Source organism: Rutilus rutilus (assembly GCF_951802725.1).
Source record: "Rutilus rutilus genome assembly, chromosome: 4".
Taxonomy (NCBI): Eukaryota; Metazoa; Chordata; class Actinopteri; order Cypriniformes; family Leuciscidae; genus Rutilus; species Rutilus rutilus.
The window spans coordinates 19,511,975-19,539,802 of NC_140212.1; the positions used below are offsets into that span (position 1 = coordinate 19,511,975).

General features: G+C 39.3%; 1 protein-coding gene across 1 annotated transcript; it reads right to left on the minus strand.

Moving 5' to 3' along the window:
* Positions 1-985: 985 nt before the first annotated feature.
* On the minus strand, positions 986-26,978 carry b4galnt3a (beta-1,4-N-acetyl-galactosaminyl transferase 3a; the record flags this gene model as incomplete). Its single annotated transcript, XM_084406799.1, has 18 exons — positions 986-1,460; positions 2,073-2,199; positions 2,363-2,516; positions 2,621-2,693; positions 2,782-2,935; positions 3,800-4,023; positions 4,653-4,830; positions 5,396-5,457; positions 5,579-5,679; positions 6,514-6,620; positions 6,706-6,852; positions 7,333-7,399; positions 7,495-7,570; positions 7,670-7,737; positions 26,232-26,332; positions 26,443-26,533; positions 26,616-26,705; positions 26,961-26,978. The coding sequence occupies 18 exons, from the start codon at positions 26,976-26,978 to the stop codon at positions 1,358-1,360; spliced, it is 1,941 nt and encodes a 646-aa protein (XP_084262925.1). The 3' UTR covers positions 986-1,357.
* Between the last annotated feature and the right edge of the window lie 850 nt (positions 26,979-27,828).

The window sequence follows — 27,828 nt, forward strand, 5'->3', positions numbered from 1 at the left end:
TCCCAAATGAAAACTCAGACCTTCACCAAAATTGATGAGCATATGTGTCATAAAATGGTGAAGAAGCATGCCGAGTTTCATGCAGATCGGACGATAGGTGGCGCTATAACTGTTAAACAGCTTTAAAACCATGTATTTCCTACATTGCCTGTATTGGCTGTAAATGGTCTTTTCCATCTATTATGTCAGTGGTTACATGCTTGCTAAATAAAACTTAATAACTTTTGATGCTTTTGTGCTTTAAGGCCTTAAAGGCCTTAACTGCTTGAACCCCGATAAATGCTGCTTGCAGCTTTAATTATTCTTATTTCCTTTTATTATTTTAATTTCTTCTATGTAAAGCACTTTGAATTGCCATTGTGTATGAAATGCGCTATATAAATAAACTTGCCTTGCCTTGCCTTGCCTATTTGACTTTGTGTTTATTGTACAGAAAGTTAGGGCTGGTTCAGACAGAACCTGTTTTTGCTGTTAAAAACAAGATACACGGTTCAGTGGAATGATAATAAAAATAATAAAAAAATAAAGTTCAAGTTATTTTAACTAGAGCGCTGCATTTTTAGAATAATTTGCCATGCATGAGACGTTGCAAAAGAGACTAATCAGTCTGTCTAGCGTGTTCACATTGAAAAACCATGGCACAAAAGCGCAGTGGACTGGAGAAACTTGTTCTGTGTAAATATTAGTAAACTTAATCATGTCTAACTTAGGGCCTTCACTTTAAATATCTTTAGTTCAGTAAATTTATTCATCATGTCTATCCATGTCAAACTTACAGTATATGTTAAACAATTGATCAAATACAAAAAACTTAAACCTACAGATGTAAATGTATACACAAACCAAAACATTTTATCCCAAAATTTACACAAAATTGTATTATATTAAATCAATAGATTATAAAACAGTATAAAACATTCAAACTTTCTTGTAATTAAACTTGTAATTAAACTTACAACTTCATTTAAAAGGCCCATTCTGCTTGTAAAGCATGCCATCAGAGCTATACTGTAGGCATGTGTGCATTCCCCCCCCCCAAAATCAGCACAAATCTCACCCAAAACCAGTTCTAAACATTTCCTTGTCATGTCAATCACATTGCTCACTGCCTACATAATGCGGAAACAAATACAAACCTCGAATCTACACTTCTAGTATAGCATTGATTGCACATCCTGATATAGCATTATACTTTTGGTCTTGATCGATTAATCCATGATTTTTCTGAGCTCTGAGTTGAATCCATGAAGTCTGAGCATTTATTGACAGGTGACTGCATGATTGAGTTTACCAATGATACCGGCTGTGGGACGAGGTTTGCGCTGAACTGGTTTTGGAAAAAAAGAATCATTCGTATTTATCCTGAATTGTCGTTTACCCATATTCCACGTTTGGAGTGGAAATGGTGAAAAAAATTTCTCAGGTGGAGTCGTTCCACCTCTAACCCATTGCCTAAGATTCTAAAAGAGAAAAATAAGAGGTTTAAAGATATATTTTAGGATAATATTTATTTATTTATTTATTTTTAAATTAAAGGTGCACTCAGTAATTTAAAACAAAAAATGTTTTTGTCGCAGTAACACCTATGGCATGGATGGATGTTTATTGCCTGTTTAGTTTATTGGCCACTTCCTAGTGAAGCTGTACTTGTGTATTTAGTATTTGTATTGTTTTTTTTTTGTTATACACTTGTTTGCTTGTTTCAGTACTTTTGTTTGTGCTTTGTAAAGTGCCTTGAGCACTGTTTAAATCTGTATATGTAAAGTAAACATATTATTATTATTATATTAGCAATAGTAGTAATACTAGTAACAAGCAATTGTAAGACATGGTTAGTCATGTGATTTCAAAATGGTGGTGCCAACTCCTTGTAGAATAAAACCACTTTTCCTGGAAGACTGATTATTCATCTCATGTGGTTGTTCATCACTGAAATAATATATATCAAAAGTTCCATAATTTCTTTAACTGACAAACTCGTTCAATTAGCGAAAAATTACTGAGTGCACAGGTGTTATCAATGAAACACTAGGAATGTTTTGATCATTTCAAAGACAATAGGCTTTCATTACCTGTCTAATAACTCCCAGTCTTCACCCCCCCATTTGTCTTTGAATTCTATGGTGTTCATGCCACCAATACGGTCCATGTCTGACTTGTAGATTCCCATCAAACCATAACCAGCAACCTCCCAAAGACCTATGGAAGAGCAGAGATATTTGAGCTTACTCAAACAATGTCATATTGAAAAACAAATAAAGAGTACAGTAGCATTGTTAGAAGATTTGCCAGCAAAGCAGGAAAAGTATAGTGTTCATGTGTTTTGGTTTGGCATAAGAGCCACTTTAAAGAGTACCGGTACCATTTGGGACTCTTGGTGAAGCACCACAATCCAACCTCAACACCACTGGAGCATAAACCATCTTTCCCTCAATACAGTGTTTTCGTATACTGTTTATTATATTCACAGGATAGTAGAGGTGCAGATCACACAGGAACAAAATACTGTGCTCATCCTGAGGAAGAAGGACCAAAATTAACTTTCCATTCATTCATCCAATAAAAGTAGCTTGACATCAGAAACATGAAGAGCTTTGATTGTTAAATTGAGGTTACCTACTTCAACAAGATCTATTCCAGCTTGAAGGCCACCTGTTCTTTGAAAATTACCCTCCATCCTCTTAAACTTGTAACTGTATATTTGAAGTGTGAATGTTGACACAATTAGCCATTGATATGTGCACTCATATGTACAAAAAAAGTTTAAACAAAGTGTTTTACCTAGGTAATTTTGCCTTTTTGAGTCTTTTCTCAATATCCATGTCAGAGCTGTTATAGTCTATAATTATTACATTAAAGTTTTTGTCCCCAGTTGCTCTGTACACTTTTTCCATTTCCCTGATAAACTGTATGATCCATCTGGCCTGATTTTTCACTGTTTGGAGACAAATGAAGCTTAAAAACACAATATTTGAACACATACATGGACAATATCTGATGATGCAAATCAAAGTATTGTTGTATTCAGTTTATTTCGATAGTCCACTTTAGACATTCTACTAACTATATGTAACTTCATAAGTATAAGGAACTACATGTCAGCTAGCAGTCATTAGAATATTAGTAGACTATCTGACACTTTATTTTGATGCTCCCCTAATAGACATTCTACTGACTATAAGCAACTTTTTAACTACGTCAACTTATTCTACTAATCCAAACCCTAACACCTGACCCTAACCTAACAGTCTACTAACAATCTACTCATCCTCTGAGAGTACTTATTGCAAAGGTACTTATGGTAAGTAGAATGTCTAAGGTGGACCATCGAAAAAAAAAAAGAACGAATTTTTGACTAGGAAGAAACTTTCACAAGTTCAAGTTTCAAGTTTCAAGTTCATTACAGAGAGGTGTTTTTGGAAACGAAATTTCACATAGAATAAACAGAATTTACTCCTGTTTATTAGTACCTTAAGGAAACATATTACTATCTTAAGTAATATGCACCCTTTGAGGGTAGATAAGGTATACAGCATTTTTTTCATTTTTTATTGTTTTTCATTCAGTTATTGAATTTCCACTTATTTTACTGCTTGAGATAGCTTAATCTTAATGCATTATTGTAATCGTGTATTTGGCTTTTAAGAGGATCTATTTTGGTGTGTTTGAGCATTTGGAGTCTAAAGACATGAATTGCTCCTAGTTGAAAATCGAATTTGTAATTTTGTAAGTACTGTAATTCCAACAAGACTTGCAATACAGTTAAAAGACAGATATTGATACATCTGATTAGTTTCACCTGCCACAATTATATGAACAGTAGCAGATGGGTTCCAGTTGAATGCTTTTGGACTGCAGAGAAACATTTGTTTCGATGAATCCTCAGCTTGTGCATAAACATAACGTGAAACAAGAACTTTCTGACTATGTGGGCCAACAAGTTCCAGTTCCACCAGATATCGGCTGCCAACGTCCTTATCTTCACGCCTTACAACATTCACCACTTGCAACAGGGAGTAACCACTGTGAAAATATAAAAACATAATAAAATACTTCAAACTCCAAAAGTATGTGGACTGGACACACCTACTTTGTGTGTGGTCATGTTTGAACAACAAAAAGAGCCTCATTCTGGTTGTGGCTGAAAAGGCCAAACGTGCTAATCAGGAAGACATGTGCATTCTTTTACCAGGGGTAAACTGTCACTTAAATTATGCTTTAGTCGTCTATAACAGGGACTAGACAGAATCCCCAGCCCCACCAGCCCCACCTCCATGCCTCGCCCCTACACTACACGTTCTGCATACTCCAGGACCTGAAATGGGTGTCAGACAAAGGAGACATGAAAAACATGCAGTGCAGTGCTGCTCCAGGAATGTGGTTGGGAACCCCTGGTCTACAACATATAGCCGTACAAAAATAAGAATTAAAACTTGCCACACTTTGGGGGTAAGATGTGTCTTGTCAAGTTAAGGCATTGAGAAATGTGATTTACATTCCAAATGTTGATATTCAAAACAAATGAATGTTCTAAATAAAGAAAAGTTAAATTCTTGATTGAAAATTGAAATATCCCGCCCCCCACCTCCACCCCCTTTCAGGCTTTTCTTGAGTGAGGAAGGTTGAAAGAGGTAAAAACTGGACAAACTTACCGCGTCTCTTCTCTTGAATGCAGTGCTTTCAAAAAGGCTCTAACGATGTGCATGGCATGATCTTGGGACATCACAATGTTTCCAGCTGTTCTGCAGGAATTTGCCACAACGGTAGTTTGCTTTGAAGCAGGATTGAGGGGTTTCACGTCATAGACACGCTGCCAAAAAGGACCTTCACCTGAATTTTGTAGAATGTTTTAGACAGGGTTTCTGCAGGTATCTTCAAATTAAATGTAATGCTTTTTGGCATTATTGTACATTTTTAATGCCTTACCATGACTAACCACGGGTATATATATGCGCTGTCAATCGATTAAAAAAATTAACTCGATTAATCACACATTTTTTTCTGTGATTAATCGCAATTAAATTTGTATAGGTAAATCCATTTAATGACTTTTAATGCTTTTTAATGCCCCGGGGAAACCCTGTTTAGAGTAGCCTACTGAATTATTATTGCACTGTATTAAGTATATAATTGGAGCCTACAATTGTAAAAAATAATGGTTCTTCAAGTGTTCTTTGAATCACACTAGGTTCAGAATAAGTAGCCTACTGTCTATTTCACAAAGAATGGTCTTCATAATAAGAATTTTTTTTTGCTGTACTGTAGCTGTACTGTAGGGTAGCGTTAATGGTAAGGACTCAAACCGAATGTTTCAAATGCCAGCTGTGCTTATAACGTGTTTTGTGAATAAAAAACGGTTTAAATGTATTCCCTTATATCGGAATAATAGTTTTACCTGTATCTATCTTTTGTACATCAGGGTCTTCAACCTCAGTCAGGTAAGCAGCAAGTCCTTTACTAAAAAAGTAGTACAAGTAGCATACAGTTAGTTACAAAACAAGAAATGCAGGTAAAACTGGTGAACTAATGTGAAGACTACAGAACAAGACAATATCAAGCAATACTGTATGCTTCATACTCTGCCTGAAATGATGGATCTTGCGTGTAAAAGCACATCTCATCATTGAGATCATGAGTTTGCCTTGTGTAGTCATTTGGGTACACTGAAGAAAAATGAATCTATAAGAACAAGAAACAGGACCAAATATATTAATTATCCTGACTATTTACAGGATCTGTCTCTTTAGAGTGGCAAGTTGTCACAATGTATACAATTTATCAATTTAATTACAACAGGGCTAGATGATTAATGAGACAAGAAACAGTCGTGTAACTAATCCATGGAAACGAACAATGAATGACTGGGAACACAGGAACAGAACAAAACCAAACTAACATATCAGTGATCCTCCTTGCTACTCCGCGCGTAGCTAGGACTCCTCTCGCTAAGGAGAGTCATCTCACTGAGACCTCCGCCTCCCATAGCTCTGCTAGGACAGTGTTTTCTGCTAGGACAATGTCCTGAGCATGGGCCGTCCGTAGTTAGGTCTCCCCTCGATTTAGAGAGTTGAGTCCTCCGCTTCTAGAGCTAAGTTGTTAGTCTCTCTGTGAGCCTCCTTGGCTACTGGAAGCATTGTATGGCATCCTCTTGCTCGAGAGAGTTATCTTAGGTCTCCGATCCCCAGAGCTCCGCTAGGATAGCTTTTGTGAGTTGTAGGCTCTTTGTGAGCCTCCTTACAAGTCGTCATACTGAGGCTTCTACTCCTAGAGCTCGGCTAGACGGTAGGGTAGTATGCTAAGTTGTTAGGCTCTCATATATATTTACATATAGAGGCCTGGTTGTACTCTAGAACCCTTCGACATCACCCACAGATAAATCTAAATTTTAGATGTCTGATACTGTTGTTATCAGTGCCAAATAATCAGCAAAAATCAGTGGTTATAAAAGAAACTGAGAAGTTTTTGTTAGAATAAGAGCTTAGTTTATGCAGAGATTAAAAATGTTTAACTCACCAAATATACGCCTTGATATCGTTCAATCTGTTCAGTGAATACATAACTTGGTTTGTAATGGCATTCGGGAAACAAGTCTCTCAGGTTGGATTCATCTAGCATTTTGTCTGGTTAACAGAATGAGAACAGTTAAAATGTCATTCAGGCAATTGTAATCTTCAAATTTCCATGTAAATTGGAGATAATGCTGACGTTTATAGATGTGATCCCGTGGGTCTTCTTCTCTGATCTTTTCTCCTACAGGATGAGGTGACAAGGGAATCGACTCAAGGAGTCTATCGTAACTTGCTTTTGTTTGAGGTATGTGCTCAATATCTCCCATTTGTAGGGCAGATTCATCTGACAAAGAAATGAGTGTACATGTTTTCATGATTTTTACAAGGAAAAAATATATTCTGTTATTAATTACTCGCCCTCATGTCGTTCCAAACCCATAATACTTTCATTTATCTTCGGAACACAAATAAAATAATGAAATCTGAGTGCTTTCTGTCCCTCCATTGACAGCTACGCAACTACCACTTTCAAGCCCCAGAAAGGTAGTGAAGACATAATGAAAGTAACCTATTGTGTTGCTCCATAAAATTTAGGTTAAACCACTGGAGTCACATGGATTACTTTAATGATGTCTTTACTACATGGAGCTCGAAAGTGGTAGTCGCGTAGACTGTCATTGTAAGGACAGAAAGCTCTCAGATTTCATTAAAAATATCTTAATTTGTGCTCTGAAGCACATAACATCACATCAACAACATTTTGCAAAACTCTGAACATTTCTGTCATCAGGCTCATAATTTTGTAATTTTGCGATAAACATACCTTCATATAATGATAAAAACTCAGAGGTTATCACAGAAAAAGTGCCATTGTCATGGTTTAACCTCCACTGCAGAAGAAAAACAGAAACTGAGATCAACAAAATGTGCCATGTTAAGTTGAACAAGCTAAACTTTTTTTGTAACACATACAAACAGTACATACCGCAATTTCCAGATGATCAATTCCGGCATTCTGTTTTAAAACAACTTCAAAAAAATATTTCATGTCTTTCACTAACCTAGGCAAGAAAGATAGACTGGCATCAGTTGGGTTCTATAAAGTCTTTTTTGATAATTGTTTTGAAATATCAAAAAATGCAAAAATTAATATGCCGTACAAGATAGGTTTGGATATCTGGGACGCAAATTTCCAATACTCGCCTGGAGCAGTCCATTCATTTCCTGTCTGATTCGTGAACAGAAACATGCCACAATCATAATTAGACACTCAAGTCACATTTTATGTCTGTATATAATAGTATATACCAACATTTTAAACCAATTTGCATCTGCAAATACATTATGCAATAGCTTTTTTTCTATATATTTTATGATATATAACATATTTAAGTATGTTTATATAACAGTATCATTAATAGAAATGGTGCTTGGATTTATATATGGTACAATCAGTTATTAAACAACGAAATTAATCTTCCGAATTTGTAGTACTTCAGGCGAAAAGTACCCATTTGACCTGCTTCCAGCAAGATTCTGAAGTGTGCATCTGACTGACACTTTACTATCCCATGAGGCCATGGGAGAGGATTTATGAATGGCAGTGAAGCGACAACTGACAACGAAAGCCAAATGACAAAGCCAACATGGCAGATGCAGTACTTCCAGATTTCATTCACACTACAAACATTTATCCACCTTATTCCTACGCCCCATGACACTTTGCGCGAATTATGGGTGTAACTTCCGTTAAGCTGTAAACAATCGGTGAAATGCTCGCTCTATGAACGCAATACATTAAAAAAAGTGTCACAATGAGATGACATTAATCTACTCACCCTTCAACCGTCAAACATTAAAAGGAAATTAAAAAGTGTAAAAGCATCAACAAGGTACTTTCAACAGATCAAACAACCCCAAAAGCGCGAGTCTTTGGTTAAATATCACTGTAGCAGTGGGGATTTCTTTAAGACTGCAAGGGAAGCTCGGCTTCACCTATAATGTCAAAAAATTTATGGTCAAATATGTGTTAACATTTTATTGACTAAAATGGGTTAGAACACGTTCATCTCGAAGACGATTTCGTTCAGAATCAGCTACATATAGCAGGTCGGCTGACTCGATTTCCTTCTCATACATTCCTGTAGCTTCACATTGCATTTCCCTGTTGAAGCCCAGCGTCCATTGACTTCAATGGGGCTGCTTTGAACAGTTTTTTTCAGTGCTTCGAAACTAGACGGTCATTGGATAAATGCTGCGATTATGTCCCGCTCACGGACGCTCAGCGTCTCTGGGGGTGAATGAGGAGTGGGCTGGCCTGGAGTCCGGGCTTCTGCGTGATTTTTGGAGGGTCTGTCGAAAGACTGCATTTCCTTTTGACTGACAGCGATTTTGTACTAAAAGGGTTAGGGTTAGGTTAGGGTTTTTTCAAATTGCAGATACGACAATGGATGATGATACACTGTGGTGTCGGGTTTTTGAGGGTACACCCCTCTTTGGGGAAGACGGTTTCCACCATATTATACAGTGCCCGTCTACCCTCGGTGCCCTCAGGAGGCCGGTCTGCCAGCCTTCATGCCGGGGTGCAGAGTAGAGCTTAGATCGGACCCAAAAAATCAAGCCCGACCCTACCCGAGCCCGTGCACGTTGTGTCCGAGCCCGGCCCAGCACGACACATTAACTGTAATTATGAGCCCAAGCCCGATTGAAACCCGACCATTTTTTAATACGTGGGCCGTTATAACCAGGGGCAGCGCCTGAGAATTTTTTAACGCAGGTGCTGAGGGGGTACTAGATATATTATATATAAATATTATTAATAAATTAGCAAAAATTGTCCACTTAATATTTAATATTCAATTATTTTAATTATCACAATTAAAGTATTACTTTTATTAAATTGAACAAGCACAACATTCAGCATTCAATCAAATATAATTAAAGATTTATTATTATTAATAATGTTATTTCAACATAATGGGCCCTATCTTGCACCCAGCGCAATTTACTTTGTACACGGACGCATGTATCATTCCTATTTTGCACCCGCGCAAAGCGGACTTTTCCCTCCACAGAAGCACGTCGATTAACTAAGAAATACACTTGCGCTCCCCGGGGCGGTTCAGCGCAAAGAGGAGGCGTGTTCCGGCGCAAACGTTCCCTCATGCTATTTTACAGGTTTAGAAAACAATTGCGCCACTGACCGAAAAAAAACAGTTTAAAGTCAGTAGCGCGTTGCGCATGTTATTCATATGCTATTTTAAGGGCGCATGCTTGGCCTTAATCAATGTAGCGTGTGCACAACGCGCATACACTTTGATTCTCTCATCTACACACAGACGCAGCAGTTATCATTTTTGCAAATCATACATTATTACGAAAGATAAATAGATAGATAGATAGATAGATAGATAGATAGACAGTTTATTATAAAAGCATACATCTAGCTTACACATTTACCCAAATTATCATACGCCTGTTTAACCAAAGTTAATTTGGGTGTGTTTCTCCATCCCTGTGAACCGCTCCTCGCGTGCGCCTGGCAAATCCGCCGTTATAATAGGAATCCGCTTTAGAACAAGCGCGCCTGCTCTTAAAGGCTCTTAAACATGTGAGATGTCGCTCTGATTGGTTTATTACACGTTACGCCCAAACCACACCTATGAATGTGAATTTATCCCGCCGGGAAAATAGCAACAGCGCCAAGACCCGCCCACAAAGTTACTTGCGCTTTGCGCGTTTCAGATCGTTAAAATAGGGCCCATTATCTCGTTAATTCGACATAATATGTGTGCGTGCAACAAGCAAGTTGTGTATTTTTAAATCCGGTGAAATGCCTGCATTGATTTATATTAATAAACTAGTGTTTTCTGTCAGTGTCAAAGATAAAGTTGACGATCGCCATATCCGTAGTGAACACGCCTATAGAGAGAAATGCACATCATGGATTGGGCTACATAATCAGAGAGTAGCCTATTTCTTTTCGTTTTGAATTGTTTCGTTTAAAGACATTTCAAGCTTTCTTTAGATATATTTCTCATGTCTGTGAGGCATACACTGAGTTTCGGTTAATTTATGATGAGATGCGCTCCAGTTCACGTGCAGTGCAAGTGACCGCGGCGCGCCGGCGCCTCCATGTCATGATTATATTGTCTGCTATATTCTTATTTATTAAATCCAGGCAACTGGTTGATGAAAGATTATTCATTAATTAAGATACAATTATAAGTATTAAAATTAAGATACAATTAATACAAAACGAAATTCACTTTAAAGAAAGGCTTTCTACAAAACAAAACTTAATGAAGTGGTCAAAATCATGTTTGACCCCCTCCATGTCTCCCGATATATTGCACATCCTATCTTACTCGTGCTGTTCACTTTTCATAATCAACATAGATGGAAAAAAATAACATTATAATATTTTAACAAATATGAAACTAAATGCGCTTATTTAATGGCTACAACACATATAGTAGGCCTACAGACTCTCTATTTGTACAAATTGCTGCACATTCAAGTTAATTCTCCTGTTTTTCTTTTTTTTTTACATCTTCAAGGCAAGCTCCATGTTGCACTTGAGCTACACAATACAGCACAGTGACAGCAGGCCCGGTGTGATGCGTGCAAGTGGAGGAGACGCTGCGCATGACACTTGACATTTTGTAACACAAATGCTTGATCAAGGGCCCGGCCCGGCCCGGCCCGAAGATAGTGGCGGGAAATATCGGCCTGGGTCAAGTTTGGGCTCAGGCAGAGAATCTAAGCTCTAGCGCAGAGGGTCCCTGCGAATTTTTACCCGAGGGTTGCTCTCTCCCTCCGTGGAGGGCTCTAGAGCAGTCAGGCCAGTTGTTCCCTGCTGGTGCGCCACTTCAGGGCACTGTGCCTGCTGTTTGAAATACACCCCTCCGTGGGGAAGACAGTTTCCACCTCATTATAAGGTGCCCGTCTCCCCTTGGTGCCCTCAGAGGGCCGGTCTGCCAACCCCGCCTTCATGCCGGGGCGCAGAGGGTCCCAGCGAGTTTTTACCCGAGGGTTGCTTGCTTCCTCCTCCGAGGGCTCTAGAGCAGTTGTTCCCTGCAGGTGGGCTGCTTCAGGGCTTCAAATATATCTCGCTGGGTCCTGCAGGCGGGGTCCTAGCCACAATGGTTGCCCGAGCAGGCTCTGGTTATGGAACTAGAAGTAAAAGCTCTCCTGCAGAAAGAGGCAATAGAACGGGTTCCTCCGCCCAGCAGGGAGTCCAGGTTTTATAGCCAGTACTTTATGGTCCCAAGAAAGGATGGGGTGGTTCCGTCCGATTGTAGATCTGCGCTGTAGGGAAGCTCAATAAAAAAAAAAAATCAAGATGCTTACTCTTAAGCAAGTCGTGTCACAAATCAGGTCCGAGGACTGATTTGTCACGTTAGATCTAAAGGACGCATACTTCCACATATCCATACTTCCACAACACAGGAAGTTCCTGAGGTTCGCTTTCAGGGGCGAAGTGTACCAATATTGTGTTCTTCCTTTCGTAGGCCAGCCACCGTAAAGCAGTTTCAAAAACTGTTAGGTCTGATGGCAGCAGCGTCCAACGTTATACCTTGCAGCCTGTTGTACATGAGACCGTTGCAGTGGTGGCTCAGGACCAAGAGGTTCTCCCCGAGGGGAAACCCCCTCCGCATGATCAAGGTCAGGCGGCGATGCCTTCGTGCCTTAGATATGTGGAAAGAACCATGTTCCTGTCCCAAGGGCCCGTGCTGGGAGCTCCGTGTCGTTGCTTTACGCTAATGATGGATGCTTCCCTCACGGGTTGGGGGGCGATCATGAGTGGTCACCCAGCCCAAAGTATGTGGCAGGACCATCATCTCTTGTGGTATATCAACTGTCTAGAAATGTTGGCGGTGTTCCAGGCTCTGAAACACTTCCTCCCAGACCTGAGGGGCCATCATGTGCTTGTTCTGTCAGACAACACATCGGTGGTCTCCTATATAAACCGTCAGGGGGGTCTGCGATTGCGCCCCTTATACAAGCTGGCTCACCAGATCCTACTGTGGGCCCAGGGGAAGCTACTTTCTTTGAGAGCGATATATATCCCAGGGTACTTAACCCTCTGGGGTCTAAGGTGTTTTTGGGGTCCTTGAGATGTTCTGACATGCCCTGACATTTGTGCTTTTTTCAGTTGCTTATAAACATAGTAATGGCAAAAAAAAATTACACACTATTTAGCACAAACAGGGCTACCATAATATGTGAGCAACAAGAATGTACATGTCTGCATTTTTGAGAGAATAATGTTTATGCGTGGTTATTGAAAAAACTAAAAACTAAAGTTTCTGAAATAAGGCCATAAAACACATACTAAATATGTGCCAATAAGACTTTTGTCTAATAGATGTCATTGCCTACACTGTAAAAAGTGATTCTGAGTTTTAGTCAGGTGGACTAGTAAAATCATGTCCTGTCAACTTGCAGTGTCTCACTACACAATAGGATGAGTTATGACAACCTCAACTTGAAGGGAAATAGACAACTTTAAATAACGTGTTCATATAACAACAAAACATAGGTTCTATCAACTTTCTGTGTAATGCGCATGTGCCAGAAACTCTACGTCATGATGACGTACTATTTGAACGAATTTGAAGCAGACGCGCCATCGCCGTTTTCTGCACGAGAAGTTGCTGATGCAAGAAAAGACGAAGGAGCCCGCGTTTGAACGAGTAGGCTACAGGTGGACTTTTATGGACTGCAAATAATGAAATGAGTAAGTATACCCTGATTTGTGCTTTCTTTCATGTTAAATTAGGCTTGTTTCGTTAGCGCACCTCTTCCGTATTTTGATTCCAGGCACATTTTGACCACATTTGGCAAACTCGATTAACGTTATTTATCAGGAGCCACACGCACTGCCAGACAAATTTCTGCTCGCTAGACAGAGACACCGAGCTGCTGTCGAGACGTGAGCACCGACTCAGTGAGCAGAAAGAGAAGTCGTCATTATAAGTTAATGTTGATAAATAGATAAAGTGTACATATAAGTTATTTTTTTTAGCGTGTTCTTAATCGTATCTCATTATCGTTAGAAACACCTAGCCTAATAATAACCAGTAAGTTAATATCTGAAGCAGCGCCGCCAGTCCATATTTGTGTTTAACATAAAAAAATAAAATAAAAATGCTCGATTGACTTATATTTCTTAAACACCCAGTTGTTATTTTTTCAAATGACATAGGCTACCATATGGATGTTTTGAGCACGTGCAAACGGTGTGTCTTCTGTAGGCCTTGTAACTTGTGATGTAAGTTATTAATATAAGTCATAACTTTTTGTAGTGTAATAATCACATTATTAAACTTATATGTAATTTGTGTTACCTGTGAAGCCCTCAAGAATCATGAAATTCAGAATTACGTTATTTGTAGAAAACATTTTCACATAATAAAAGCTATATTTATAGCACTGCTCACTTTTATATTGACAGCAACATCATCTGTATAATTCAATGCATCACCCAGCCATAGAAATAAAAAATGTTGATATTGTTTTCCTCATTGTATTTGGAGAGTAAGATGTTTTAGGGCTACATGATTATGGCAAAAATCATAATTTTCGAATAGGCAATTCCCTTGAAATTTTAATTGGCGATTATTAATTACGATTATCTGCATAATTTACATTGAATGATGTTTTAAATAGCTTTATAACAGTGGTTCTCTAAATTCGACCCACATTTTCCTACCCAGATAGCACACGTACGTCATTCACGCGAACTGCGGCATGGTTCAGGAGCAACCGAACTCAGACCACCTCCTCTAGGTAGTCTCGGATTCGGTACCCCAGTGCACACCTGGGCCCGCCTGACAGCGTTCACATTAGAGATTTTTCATGCGAACCGTGCCCCGTTCCGAATTAAACTTAGGGTGCTTTCACACTGGCAGTTTAGTTCGGAATGGGGCACGGTTCGCATGAAAAAACGCTAATGTGAACGCTGGTCTGAGTTCGGTTGCTCCTGAACCATGCCGCAGTTCGCGTGAATGAGAAAGCAACATGGACTCGGGTGCGCGCTTGTTCAGGAAGTAAAGTGACCTGCGCATGCGTTTTAGCTGATTATGATGTATTTAGTTAAATAAAACACATGTAAGGGATGACAGTGTTGATGATTTACCTTGGATACGAGCGAGAGTGAGCCTGCAGTGTATTCGCGCACAGCACGTGGAATCAGGGCAACAAATTTGGAAATCCACTGTCTCCTCACCTTATGCGACACAAACACACACAGTAAACCTGTGTTGTTCACTCAGCTGCGCATAATAGTACCGAATTACACTGACCCATGTTCTGTTTTCTATCATGCGGCGTGCACGTTTGCCATGATGTAATATGCCCAAAAACGCACCAGGGTTCGATAGAATCAAGTTGAGTGTGAAACCAGACCAACGCTGGGGGGGGGGGGGGGGCGCCGGGAACAATCGCGCTCGGGCTCGTACTGCAACAAACGAGCCCAGTGTGAAAGCCCCCCTAAACTAAACTGCCAGTGTGAAAGCACCCTTAGACACTCCTGATTTAAGTGCCATGAGCGTGTTACACCCACTATTAAATCTTATTTTGGTGCTGAACAAAAAGATAGCAAACAACTGTTGTTGCACCACATCACTGGTAAATTACAACAAAAGTGTACAAGTATAAATGCGCAAATTTGAAATTAATGTTTGTGTTTTTATTTTTTTTTAAACAAGACAGAGGGAGGGGGAGAAAGGATAAACGAATAAAGAAAAACATTGGATTGAGGATTGAACCAATAAAGCTGGTACTTTAACCATCCTTTTATTTTACAGACAACAAACCAAAGGATGCCTGCCGTGGTACATGCGAGAGAATCCTTCAAAATTCATGAAGATATGTGAGGTAAGCTGAAACCTTTAAGGCAAAACAATGAAAAATTTAAATCTCTTAATTTGCAGGGGTCTGGGGACTGTAAATTGTTTGTGTAATTGGTTTTAAGTAGGCTAATGGTCCCTTGTTTTGTTTGCATTCTATAAAGCCCAGTGACATTGAAGAGGAAGTGATCAAGGGTGTGGTGATAGGAATCCTACTGGTTGTGGAAAATGTGATGGAACCTCAGTCAGCGTTCTACAATGACGTTGTCCTGGTGATTGAGGAAGAAGTGGTAATGCGTCACCTGAGTGATGAAGAATGCTTTTCTGAACCTGATGGGCCTGGTGTACGCATTAAACCTTGACTACCCAAAGAAATTCAAATTCACTTTTGAAATGATACAGCACCTGTTTATTGGTGTTGGATCAGACTCTTGAACTCAAGAGTTCACTCTTTGAAGAGCAAGTTGCTGAGATAAGACTGAAAACAAACAAAATCTTTTCTCCTTCTTGCTACTGTTAAATCGTTGCACTGTTTTAAAGTTTAAGAGCATTTGTTATTTTAGATCTCATTGTTTTAAGTGTAACGTTAGTATTCTTGATTTTCAAACAGACTGTATTCTTGTTACCTTGTCCTGCTTGCTCTTTCTTTGTCATGCTTCTACGAGTTGGAATTGAAGACACTGTTTTTAAACAGTTTAATCTGTGAAGTTTTTTAACACAGCTTATTGTGAATTCTTCATGTACACTTGTTCCTGCAATGAAAATATCTGATAATGACAAGGAGAGTTATTTGTACTATTTGGCTCTAAGATGGGTCTGTGCATAGAGAAGTTTGCACTTGTTTGTGTGAGCTGTATATATGTGAGGGTTTTTCTTGTGGTATTTTTTTTTTTCTTTGCAAGATAATTCTTTGTGTCTGTGTCTTTTGGGTGCAATGCATCTGTTTAAAAAAATAAATGCTGAGAGTTTCAATTTTGCAGTTGTTGATTTCATTCAAAATTTGGTTCCAGATAGATATCTAGAACTTCTTGTTAAAGGGATACTCCACTTTTTTCGGAAATAAGCTCATTTTACATCTCCCCCAGAGTTAAACAGTTGAGTTTTACCGTTTTAGAATCCATTCAGCCGAACTCCGGGTCTGACGGTACCACTTTTAGCATAGCTTAGCATAGCTTAGTCCAGTAGCATTTCTTTCAAAATGACCAAAGAGTTTCAATATTTTTCCTATTTAAAACTTGACTCTTCTGTAGTTAAACCGTGTACTAAGATCGACGGAAAATGAAAAGTTGCGATTTTCTAAGCCTATATGGCTAGGAACTACTCTCATTCCAGCGTAATAATCAAGGAACTGTGCGGCTGTACCATGGGTGCAGCAGGCGTAATGATATGACGCAGCGCCTGAAAATAGTCCCCAGCTCGGTAACTTCTTCCAACGTGACCGGGACTAAGTTTGTCTAACCTATTAGACCTATTTTCAGGCGCTGCGTCATATCATTACGCCTGCTGCACTCATGGTACAGCCGCACAGTTCCTTGATTATTACGCTGGAATGAGAGTAGTTCCTAGCCATATAGGCTTAGAAAATCGCAACTTTTCATTTTCCGTCGATCTTAGTACACGGTTTAACTACAGAAGAGTCAAGTTTTAAATAGGAAAAATATTGAAACTCTTTGGTCATTTTGAAAGAAATGCTACTGGACTCATCAGAATCAATGATCTGTGCTAAGCTATGCTAAAAGTGGTACCGTCAGACCCGGAGTTCGGCTGAATGGATTCTAAAACGGTAAAACTCAACTGTTTAACTCTGGGGGAGATGTAAAATGAGCATATTTCCGAAAAAAGTGGAGTATCCCTTTAAATAAGCAATGAAGTCCAGTAAACTCAAATAGTTAAGTTATGATGTTGAGGAAAAATGACTATTTTATGTCAATTAGACTTGGTTAATGGTTGTGAAAACATGAAAAATTAAGTTCAACCAATATGTTTCTCAGTTGACTTAACTGAAAATTATAAATTCTTATTAATTGATACAGTACGTTGGTTCAATTTACTGCAAGTTATTTCAACAAATACATACAAGTTGAGAGAACTTAAATCCTAATGTTGGCTAAACTTAACTGAGTCAATGCAACAAGATGACTTGACTAAGTCAAGTTGTGTCAACAAATCATTTTTTACAGTGTAGTGTTTTTTCTTCAAAATGATGTGAAAATCACCCTGCCTAATCCTTCACATAACACAATACATTGATTTGAATTTTGCAAAGCACTTTCTGTTTGGAAAGGCAATATTCGAGTGGGCGTCACAGATCATGCATATTTAGTGGTTCACACCTGAGGACCGCATACTTAATGAGCCATTCATTCAGGTGAGTCACTAAGCCACAAGAATGCAAGAGCAACAGTTGGAAGCATCTCAATTCTTTTTTATTTTTCCACATATTGTGCTTGCAATTTGGCCTATAATATCCAAGGAAAACATGTCTAGTAATTGTGCAGTTAATTCTCATACTGTATTTTCAGTTTTGGAATATTTATCCTCTCCCCAAATTTGTCACTAATAAAACACAATAAAAATTATTTAAAGAAAAGGCTTATATTTACCTTTTAATAGTTTGTTTACATCTACCTTGTAAATATTTCAATAAACAACAATTCAAGTGTAATCTTTCTTTGTAAAAACTAAAGTATACATTTTATCATACATATTTCAAAGTTAAGGATTTGATTGATTATTTGATTATTTTTGACAAAAAATTGGCAAATAAAAGCTTATTTGAGGTGGCAGATATTTTACAGTAAAAATGTATCTATCCAAAACTAATCAACGAAATGTTGTCTTTCATATGTCTGTAACATAGGTCTTTCATTTTTATTATAAGGAATATAAATGTTAATTTGCAGTTTAATACGTTGCTTATACAAATATATATATGTGTATATATTTATACACAAAAATAAATTTTATTTATATTTTTTATATACATTTTTTTTTTCCACAAATTGTGCTTGCAAATTGTATAATATCCAAGGTAAACATGTCTAGTAATTGTGCAGTTAATTATCATACTGTATTTTCAGTTTTGGAATATTTATCCTCTCCCCAAATTTGTTACTAATAAAACACAATAAAAATTATTTAAAGAAAAAAATTATATTTACCTTTTAATAGTTTGTTTACATCTACCTTTTGAGGGACATTTTCCCTTATTATTATTCCTCACAGCGCTGCGAGACGGTGTAAACAAGTAATGATCTGAATAAACTTGTGTTTTCTCGAGCTGATATGGGGCTCCCCTCACAGGTTTGCGCCGTGGATTCCCGCGAGTCAAACGCGGATACTGTGTTTGTTTTAGGCTCGCGCAGTCTTCACTCGGACGCGCGCTTCAATCCGTTGTGGAGACTCTCTTTTCGTTCCAGTGAAATTACAAAACAAAATACACACAAACATGTCTTTGCCTGATATACAACCACTGATAAACATAATCTGATTTGATAATAAAAAAAAAAAAAAATAATAATAAAAAAAAAACTATATGAGTGCAGATTCGAACTCAGAACCTCTGACACGCTAGGCAAATGTTCTACCACTAGACCACTTGAGTACATGTATTTACTCATGTGAAAACTCGGTGTTTACTCGGCGTGATCAATTCGCTCTTGAAAATGCTGCCGTTCGTCGTCTGAGCTACAATCTTCCTCTGAGGAAAAGCCAAGGTGAGTTATTCCTCGCTGTCCAGAATCATCTGAAGGGCGTCTTTCCCGGAGAAACGAGCCATCCTCTCTAAACGCGATGAACTATCAGTGAATCTGATCTGATGAAACTTCCTGTTTTCAAGGCATTGATCGGGGGGCGGGTACGAAGCATAGATTACCTAAACTATTTACCATGTGAATAGTGCCGGGGGCGGGGCGGCCTCGGTTCATTATAGAGATAATGAGGCAGAAGGAAAAAACGGTACCTCTCCTTGCTTTCAAACGGATTACATGAGTTGAAAACATTTGTTTTTTATATTAATTACTTCATTTAAAAGAAGAGATTTCAAGCTTCATAAAGACATATACCACGTGTCTGTGTGAGAAGTATTCGCTGAGTTATGATTCATTTTCGGACGCGTTTCAGAATGGACTACACGGACAGAGAGAAGGCAGATCGCGCTCCGTGTTTATTTTTCTTAATTTGGCGAAAAGCACAACACTTTGTTTTTATTGTGAGTATACACAAAAATAATACACATTTAACAGAATCGATTGATGTATGAAACTCCTATGGAAAATCAAAGTCAACAGAGTATTTATGAGTTTCTTTTACACTGATAAAAAAAAAGCAAGCTGGTATCGCCGGCGAGACCGCCGACCTCAGGGGGTTAAATCAGGGGGCAGACATCTTGTCGAGGCAGGGGCCAAGGCCAGGGGGGTGGAGTTCCTTTGGGAGAACTTCGGTCGAGCCGAGGCCGACCTGTTCGCATCCCAAGAGACCACACATTGTCCACTGTGGTTCTTACTCAGCCATCCAGCCCCTCTGGGGTTGGACACTATGGTGCAGACGTGGCCGAGGTCACGTCTACACATTTCCCCTGATTGCTCTGCTCCCAGGAGTTCTGGAAATGGTTTGCCAGGATGGGGTCAGTCTACTGCTAGTAGCCCTATTCTGGCCGGCCCAAGTATGGTTTGCGAACATAGTGTCTCTCCTCGACGGCTCTCCTCTGGAGATTCCAATCAGGAAGGACCTACTCTCTCAGGCGAGTGGATCGATCCTTCACTCCCGCCCAGAACTGTGGAAATTGTGGAGCACCATCCACAAGGAAACTGTATGCCTTGAAGTGGAGACTTTTCACTTCCTGGTGGGAGAAGTGGAGAGCACCAGCTGGACCCAGTTAACTGTCCAGTGGGTGCAGTGCTAGAGTTCCTGCAGGAGCGCTTTTTCCGCAGGGTTATCCCCCTTCACACTGAAGGTGTACGTGGTGGCACTAGCTGCTTACCGCATCCCTTTGAGTGGAGTATATTTGAGGAGACACCTACTAATAACTTGTTTCCTTTGTGGCACTTTGAGGTTGAGGCCAGCAGTCCGCAGGAGGGTGCCGAAATGGGACTTGGATGTTGTACTAGAAGGCCTCTCCCAAGCTCCATTTTAGCCCATTGAGGACGTTTCTGAGAATATTTCTAAAGACTGTCTTTCTCCTCGCTATTTCGTCTCTCAAGAGAATTGGAGATTCAAGTACTTTCAGTATCTCCCTCGTGCATGGAATTTGCTCCTGGTATGGTAAAGGGGTTTCTTCACCCTAAGACCAGGTTATGTTCCTAAGGTTATCTACTAATACTGTAAGACCTAGAGTACTGCAGGCCTTCTGTCCTCCTCCAGACGTCAGACCTAGAGAAACTTTATCTATCTATCTGCTCTGCCCAATTAGGGCCTTAGATGCTTACGTCCACAGAACTGTGGAGAAAGTCTGAACACTGTTCATTTGCCAAAATGTTCATCACCCCCAAAAAGGGGTGCCCGGCATCTAAGCAGAGGATGAGCAAGTGGGTGGTCGAGGCCATCTCACTTGCTTATGAGTCGGCCAGTCAGCCTTCACCTTTGGCTGTACGGGCCCACTTCACTAGGAGTATGGCTGCTTCCAAAGCATTACTGTCAGGAGTTTCCCTCCAAGATGTTTGTGATGCTGCAGGCTAGTCCTCACTGCATACATTCATGGACCTTGGCTCCAATCCAGGGGCGCAGGTGCTTTCGCCTAGATGTGCGCATTGATTTCACACAGGCGGACACTTGGGTATTAGCGTTCCCACAGCATTTCGACGCAGCTCGAGTTCCCTTGAAAGGGAATGTCTTGGTTACGTTTGTAACCCTAGTTGCCTGAAGAGGGAACGAGACGCTGCGTCACCCTGCCATACTCCCGGCATGCCCATGATCAACTTACTTCAGCCTATCAGAAGCTGACGCTGTTTGGTTCAGGTGTAGTTTATAGTTTCCTGGTTGATGACGTCACATGACGTCCCGTCACGCCATTGGACTGGTTTCATACGTGCTTCATGGCGCAATCACACAGAGCGTTCCCACAGATGCAGTGTCTCATTCCCTCTTCAGGGAACTATAGTTACATACGTAACCGAGATATTCATAGTGACCAAAAGGACAAAGAAGAACTACAATATACCATAAAAATAATCCATGTGACTTGTGCGCTATATTCCTAGTCAAAATCATTTTATTTAAGATGATCAATTAAATGTTGATAAGAAATGTTGGTAAGAAGACGACTGTCAAAATCTAATTCAGTTACTGCCTTAAAAAATATATACATTTTCTGTACAAGTTAATTACTTACAACTAACTTTTTAAAATCTTGCCAAGATGAATATTGTTTAAATTTAGTTAAAATTGGTTCAATTATTTTAAAGAGATAAAATAATGAAAAGGCCGTCTTTTTGCACACTATTTTTGTCGCAATTGGCTTAATGGGAGTTCAACATTCGGCATCATTACTTTAATGCACTTTGTACTTTAAATTGTTATTTTTTAAAGAGCCCTTTTAAGTGGAATTCAATGCTGCTTCACGGTTTTGACTGAGCCGGTGTCTGAAGCATGTGTGGAAAATGCCAATTCTTGATTGGCCAACAGCGTGGTCAGGTGACGTAACATCAGCTTCACAAAACCAGCTTCTTTGTCTTCAGGAATCCATTTCTTTGCATGTGTGTGGAAAGTCTTGCGTGTATGTGAGGAGCAGACATCCTATCGAGACAGGGGCTGAAGCCTGGGGATTGGAGACTCAACCCGGAGGTGGTGGAGTTGATTTGGTACAGCAGAGCAGAAGTGGACCTGTTCACCCCAGCAGAGTCGACCCACTATTCACTCTGGTTCACCCTCACATCTCCAGCTCCAATTGAGCTGGATGCCATGGTACAGACATGGCCGAGGCTGCATCTGTATGCATTTTTCCCCAATTGCTCTGCTCCATGGAGTCCTAGTGAGGCTTTGTCTCCTCGAAAGCTCTCCTTTGGAGATTTCCGACCAGGAGGGAACACAGGGTTTGATTCTTTGATTGGTGTCCTAGTCATGGGGTTGATTCTCCACCCCCGTCACGAGATTTGGGAATTGTGGGTCTGGCCCCTGAGAGATACCAGCTCATAGGTTCCGGTCTATCAACTGAGGTTGTGGAGACCAACCTAAAAGCTAGAGCTCCACCCATGAGGAAACTTTATGCCCTCTTGCATCATGGTGTACTCAGCACTACATTGACCCAGTTGGTTCATTGCTGGAGTTCTTGCAGGAGCGTCTTCTGGCAGGACTATCACCTGGTACTCTTAAAGTTTACTTGGCCATCATTCAGCTTGCCAAGTTCACTTTTGAACCTTTTTGGGGAGGTATCCTCCTGTGTCTCATCCTTCCTGGAATCTTTCCATAGTCCTGTAAGGCTTATCAGAGGCTCCGTCTGAACCCTTGTAGTCAGCCTCTGAGAAGTTTCTGACTCAAGGTAGCTCCGTTACTAGCGTTAACTTTGCTTATATTAAGAGAGTAGGATACTTGCAGGCTCATTCAGCTCCTCCTGCTTAGTTTTTGCCCCTGGACTAGTCAAAGTTATATTGCACCCCAGGCCAGGTTATGTTCCAAAGTTGCTTTTTTTAACCATTCATTCGGTCATCCTTCAAGCCTTTTCTCTTCTGCCATTTGACTTGCCAGAGTAAGAAAGGCTTCATCTCTTGTCCCCAGTCAGGGCCTTGAGGATTTACATTGTTAGGCTTGTGGTATAAATCCGATCAGTTACTGGTCTGCTTTGGAGGCTGTGGCAGAGGTTTCCCCGTCTCCAAGCAGCTTCTATCCCATTGGATGTTTGATGCATTTTCTTTGTCTACTAGTGGCTTCTTTTAAGGTTCTAACTAAGTGTGCGACATTACAAGATGTTTGTGCTGTGGCAGGCTGGCCCTGTCCGCACACATTCATAAGGTTCTGGTGTTGTTTTGATATGAATTCAACCTCAGGACCTGAGGCCATAAGGTTCATAGAAAACTTTAAATTACAACCTTTTTGGTTAATTATTTTTCACTTGCTTATGAGGTGCACGCCATGCTTTGCCTGTAGGCATTAATACTATACTCGAACTGTTGTTTAGTTTTTCTGGCATTAAAGAGGTGGTATAATGCCCTTTTCACAAGATGTAAAATACATCTTATGAATACAAATACAATATATTTTACATCACAAGATGTAAAATAAGTCCCTGATGTCCCCTGAGTGTGTATGTAAGGTTTTAGCTCAAAATACCCAACAGATATTTTATATAGCATGTTAAAATTGTCACTTTTTGAGGGTGAGCAAAAATGCAGTTTTTGTGTCTGTCCCTTTAAATGCAAATAAGCTGCTGCTCCCAGCACGGGGGGCGGAGCTACAACAGCTTGTGTCCTGAAAAAAAAAAAAAAAACTTTTTTGTTTATGTTTAAATTTATGTAGCTGATGTGGAGTTAACTATCTTCTTGTCATTTATTAGAATATTCTGTCATGATAATCTATAAATCGCATTCCCGTGGGCGGGGTTTATGTAAATTTTAGGGTTAGTGATGTCACCAACCCGGGAGGAATGTCGTGTAGTCCCTACCAGCTGTTTGTTGTAGTCCTTATAAGCAATTTCTTTAAAGCGGGGCTCAGTAGTTTCGGGATTTCTTCGCTGTATTCTCGCTTTTTGCTCGCAGGTTTCTCTCTAGAGCTCCCCCCACAGCTTCGGAATAGATATTTGACAACACTGTTGTAAAAACTCGTTGGCGATTCTCAGACACCAGAGGCTAGTAGATCAACGACATCAAAGGAGATGGGACATTCTTTAAAACGTCTTCTTCATTCGGGTTCGAACAGCGTGAGGGAGCGCAATAATGACAGCATTTTAGCAGATTTCTTTTGGCCGTAAAGCAATTGTTTACATCGCGAGACCTGATATCACGCAATACTTCCTGACGCGGCGGCCCAAAGTTGCAAGTGCGGATTTTCCGCTCACGGGCACCAGGGGGGTGCAAAACGACCACCATTCAACCCCAACTAAGTAATATAACCATTCCAATGACTCTGAAGCTGTTCAGTTAAGGTAAAAAAGTTACTTAGATCACCTTTAAAAGGAAATATCTCCCTTTGCTTTGAGCGTCGTAACTTTGCAGATGTTGTTTATGCTCAAACAACAACATTACACACTAACTAAAGTTAAAAAAGTGAAATCATAATCAACCACCCGTTTAACCTAAGGGTGAGCCCTTTTGGGATGTTGTGTTGTGGTGGATTATTCCTTCCGCACACATTCGTATAGTTCTTCAGTTGGATGGTTTATACCCCAGGATTCAGGTATTTTTGGGTTTATAAAATGGAAGTCATAACTTTATTGGTTTGTTATTTCTCTTCGCTTATGAGGCATACATCATGCTTTGCCATTAACCCCCTGGGGTCGGCGGTATCGCTGGCAATACCAGCTCGCTTTTTTTTTATCAGTTCAAAAGAGATTCATTTTGCTGTGTTGACTTTGATATTACAAACAAGTTTCATACATCAATCGATTCTGTTAAATGTGTATTATTTTTGTGTATACTCACAATAAAAACAAAGTGTTGTGCTTTTTGCCAAATAAAGAAAAATAAACACGAAGCGAGTTCTGCCTTCTCTCTGTCAGTTAAGTCCATTCTGAAATGCGTCCGAAAATGAACAATAACTCAGCGAATACTCAGTCAAACAGGCATACAGACACACAGGCATGAAGCTTGAATTCTCTTCTTTTATAAAAAACACAAATGTCAGGGCATGTCAAAACATCCCAAGGGCCCCAAAAACACCTTAGACCCCAGAGGGTTAAGCATAAGAATGTAGTTTGTTCTTAGGCGTTTAAGGTGTGCCATTATGGAGTGTTTTGTGCTGCAGTGGGCTGTCCCTTTTTGTGCACATTCATGGATTTTATTCTAAATGGAACTTGCAAAGGGAGGAATCTTCTGGAGGCTAACAGGTCTGTCCACATAAGTACTTCACAACCTAATTGCCTGCGTATCTTCCAGGCCTTCCAGGCTTTGTGGATAAGTTTAGAATTTAGCCTTTATGTTAGGTTAAGTTCCATTTCTAGCCTATGAGGTGCGCAGTATGCTTCACCACCAGGCACTGGGGGGACTACCTTTATGGATAAGTATTCTAAGACTGTGCCCATTTCAGACAATTTCAGTTACCTGTGAGACACGTATGCTTAGTCCTTGGGTAATGGGGTCCACTCCATTTGGAGTGTACGTCTCTTGGCTTTGTCTAGTTAATATGCTTTTATATGTTTGTGTTCCGTCAGGCTGGTGCTTTCCACATGCATTCATGGATGTTTTTTTGAATTGGACTGACACCTGGCCTTGACTCTTTTGGTTTAATCCGTACCTTAAGGTTTGTGCTTGTGCATACTTCAAAACCTTGTTGGTTAGGCATTTTTTCAGTATGGCAACGTGGTTATTAACGTTCCCATAGCGTCTACGTAATGACACAGTGTTGAGTTCAGCATGCTGACGCTACGTCACCTAACCACGCTGTTGGCCAATCAAGTTTGGCGTTTTCCACACGTGCTTCAGACCATAGTGTCAATGTCTTGACGCAGCATCTCTTTCCCTATCAAGTAACTGGGTAATTATTGTGCTTTTTGTCCTGTTTCGAACTTGACAACACATGGTCACTACAAACTGTCACTTTATAGAAAACAGCTGTGTGAAGATTCATCAAAAAGTCTCATATTCTGTTCCACGGAGTAAAAACGGAATCTTCTTCCACTAGTGTGATACATTGCATAATTTTATATTCAGTTCCATTTAAATCTCACCCACTCACGCACTTGAATCTCTCACCCACTTGAATCATTCACACCAGAAATTACCTCACCAACATAAGCGAGAAGTTGAATGTTTTCTGGACTTTCATTTAAACTGAGCCAGAACTCCGAGTTATCATCAGAGGCGACAGCAAAAATAAATTCTTCTATAAACAGAAAAATATCAGTGTATTTGTTTATTTCCTCTATATGTGTATAATTACATTCAATAAAACATTTTAATAAAAAAAAACTTTTATTTTCATGCTGGACCTACCAGTTTCTGAAGGATGAAGGTAGCCAAAGATTCTCAGACCATAATTGCTCCATTGAGGGGACACAGCAAGTTTGCTCACCGTAGTACGCACCTTTACAAAACACAATGGTATTATATTATACACTGAGACTATCATTGTTAATAGGATACAACTGAATGTGTGTAGAACTAACATTGGGAAATAGGGGATAGAGCAGGTTATTCCTAAGTTGATCAAGGGATCCGCCGCAACAGTCTTCAAAAACGTGCAGATTCACTCGACCCTGAGGGGAAGATAAAAATGCACCATAAAAAAGCAATCAAACTGTTGTCGTGAATAGGCACCAAGATAATGCAATTGTTGTATCACTCTAAAAAATAAAGGATCTAAGTGGTTCTTAATCTTTTTGACTCAATTATCTCCATAGTCCAACACAATGTAAGAGAGGTTTCCTCCAGTATTTCTGCTGTAATTATGAGAAAGATGCTTGTTTTCTACATTTTTATTTAACAGAAATTGGGAGTGTTGACATATTTACGTTGATTGTTTTTAGCATTTCAACAAAGCTATATTATTTTAATATATTAATGATAATATTAATAAATTAATAATAATATATGAATCTTATTTTAATTTTTAATTTTGGGGCAACTTTTTGTATATTGTTTAATGCTTAAACATTTTCTCTAGAGTCTAGTACCTATAGTGGGTCAGTGAACCAATTGAAATGAATCTTTTCATTTAACTGGTTAAAAAGGATCGATTCACTGAGATGACTCAAACCCCCCACCAATCGCAAACATCATATTTTGCTGCAGACTTGTATTGTAAATGACATTTGTTTTTTGCTATATGAGATATTTCTGCAACTATCTAATTTTTAAGTCTGAGTTAGTTTTTCCTTTTATTTACCTTTTTTTTTTTTTTACATGCTTATTTAGTTTATTTACAATGTACAATTACAACAGAGCACTTTTTACACCCCATACCCCTAATTGACTTTCAAAATAAATAATAGTGAAATGTATGATTTTTTACTCCAAAAAGGACAGCGTTATATGCAATTAATGTTAGATTCAGATATAACATTTAATGGCTTTGTACAAAATGATACTGGGGGTTTTAAACAAAGTTGTTTTGTATTTAAAAAATGTGTCAGTCACCATCTTGTGGATGCTTACTTTGCCAAGATAATGTTTTTCAAAACTTTACAGAATATGAAAATAATTATTCAGAATTCTGTTTTTCAAATTTAAATCACAATTAACTTAATAAAAGTAATCTTATACAGACCTGATGTGTTTTGATTGGCTGTTGGTCATCAGCAATCTTTTTTTTTTTTTTTTTGGAAAGTCACAGGAAAAAGAAAATATTTATTTTAAATCAGGGAAATGGGACAAAAATGG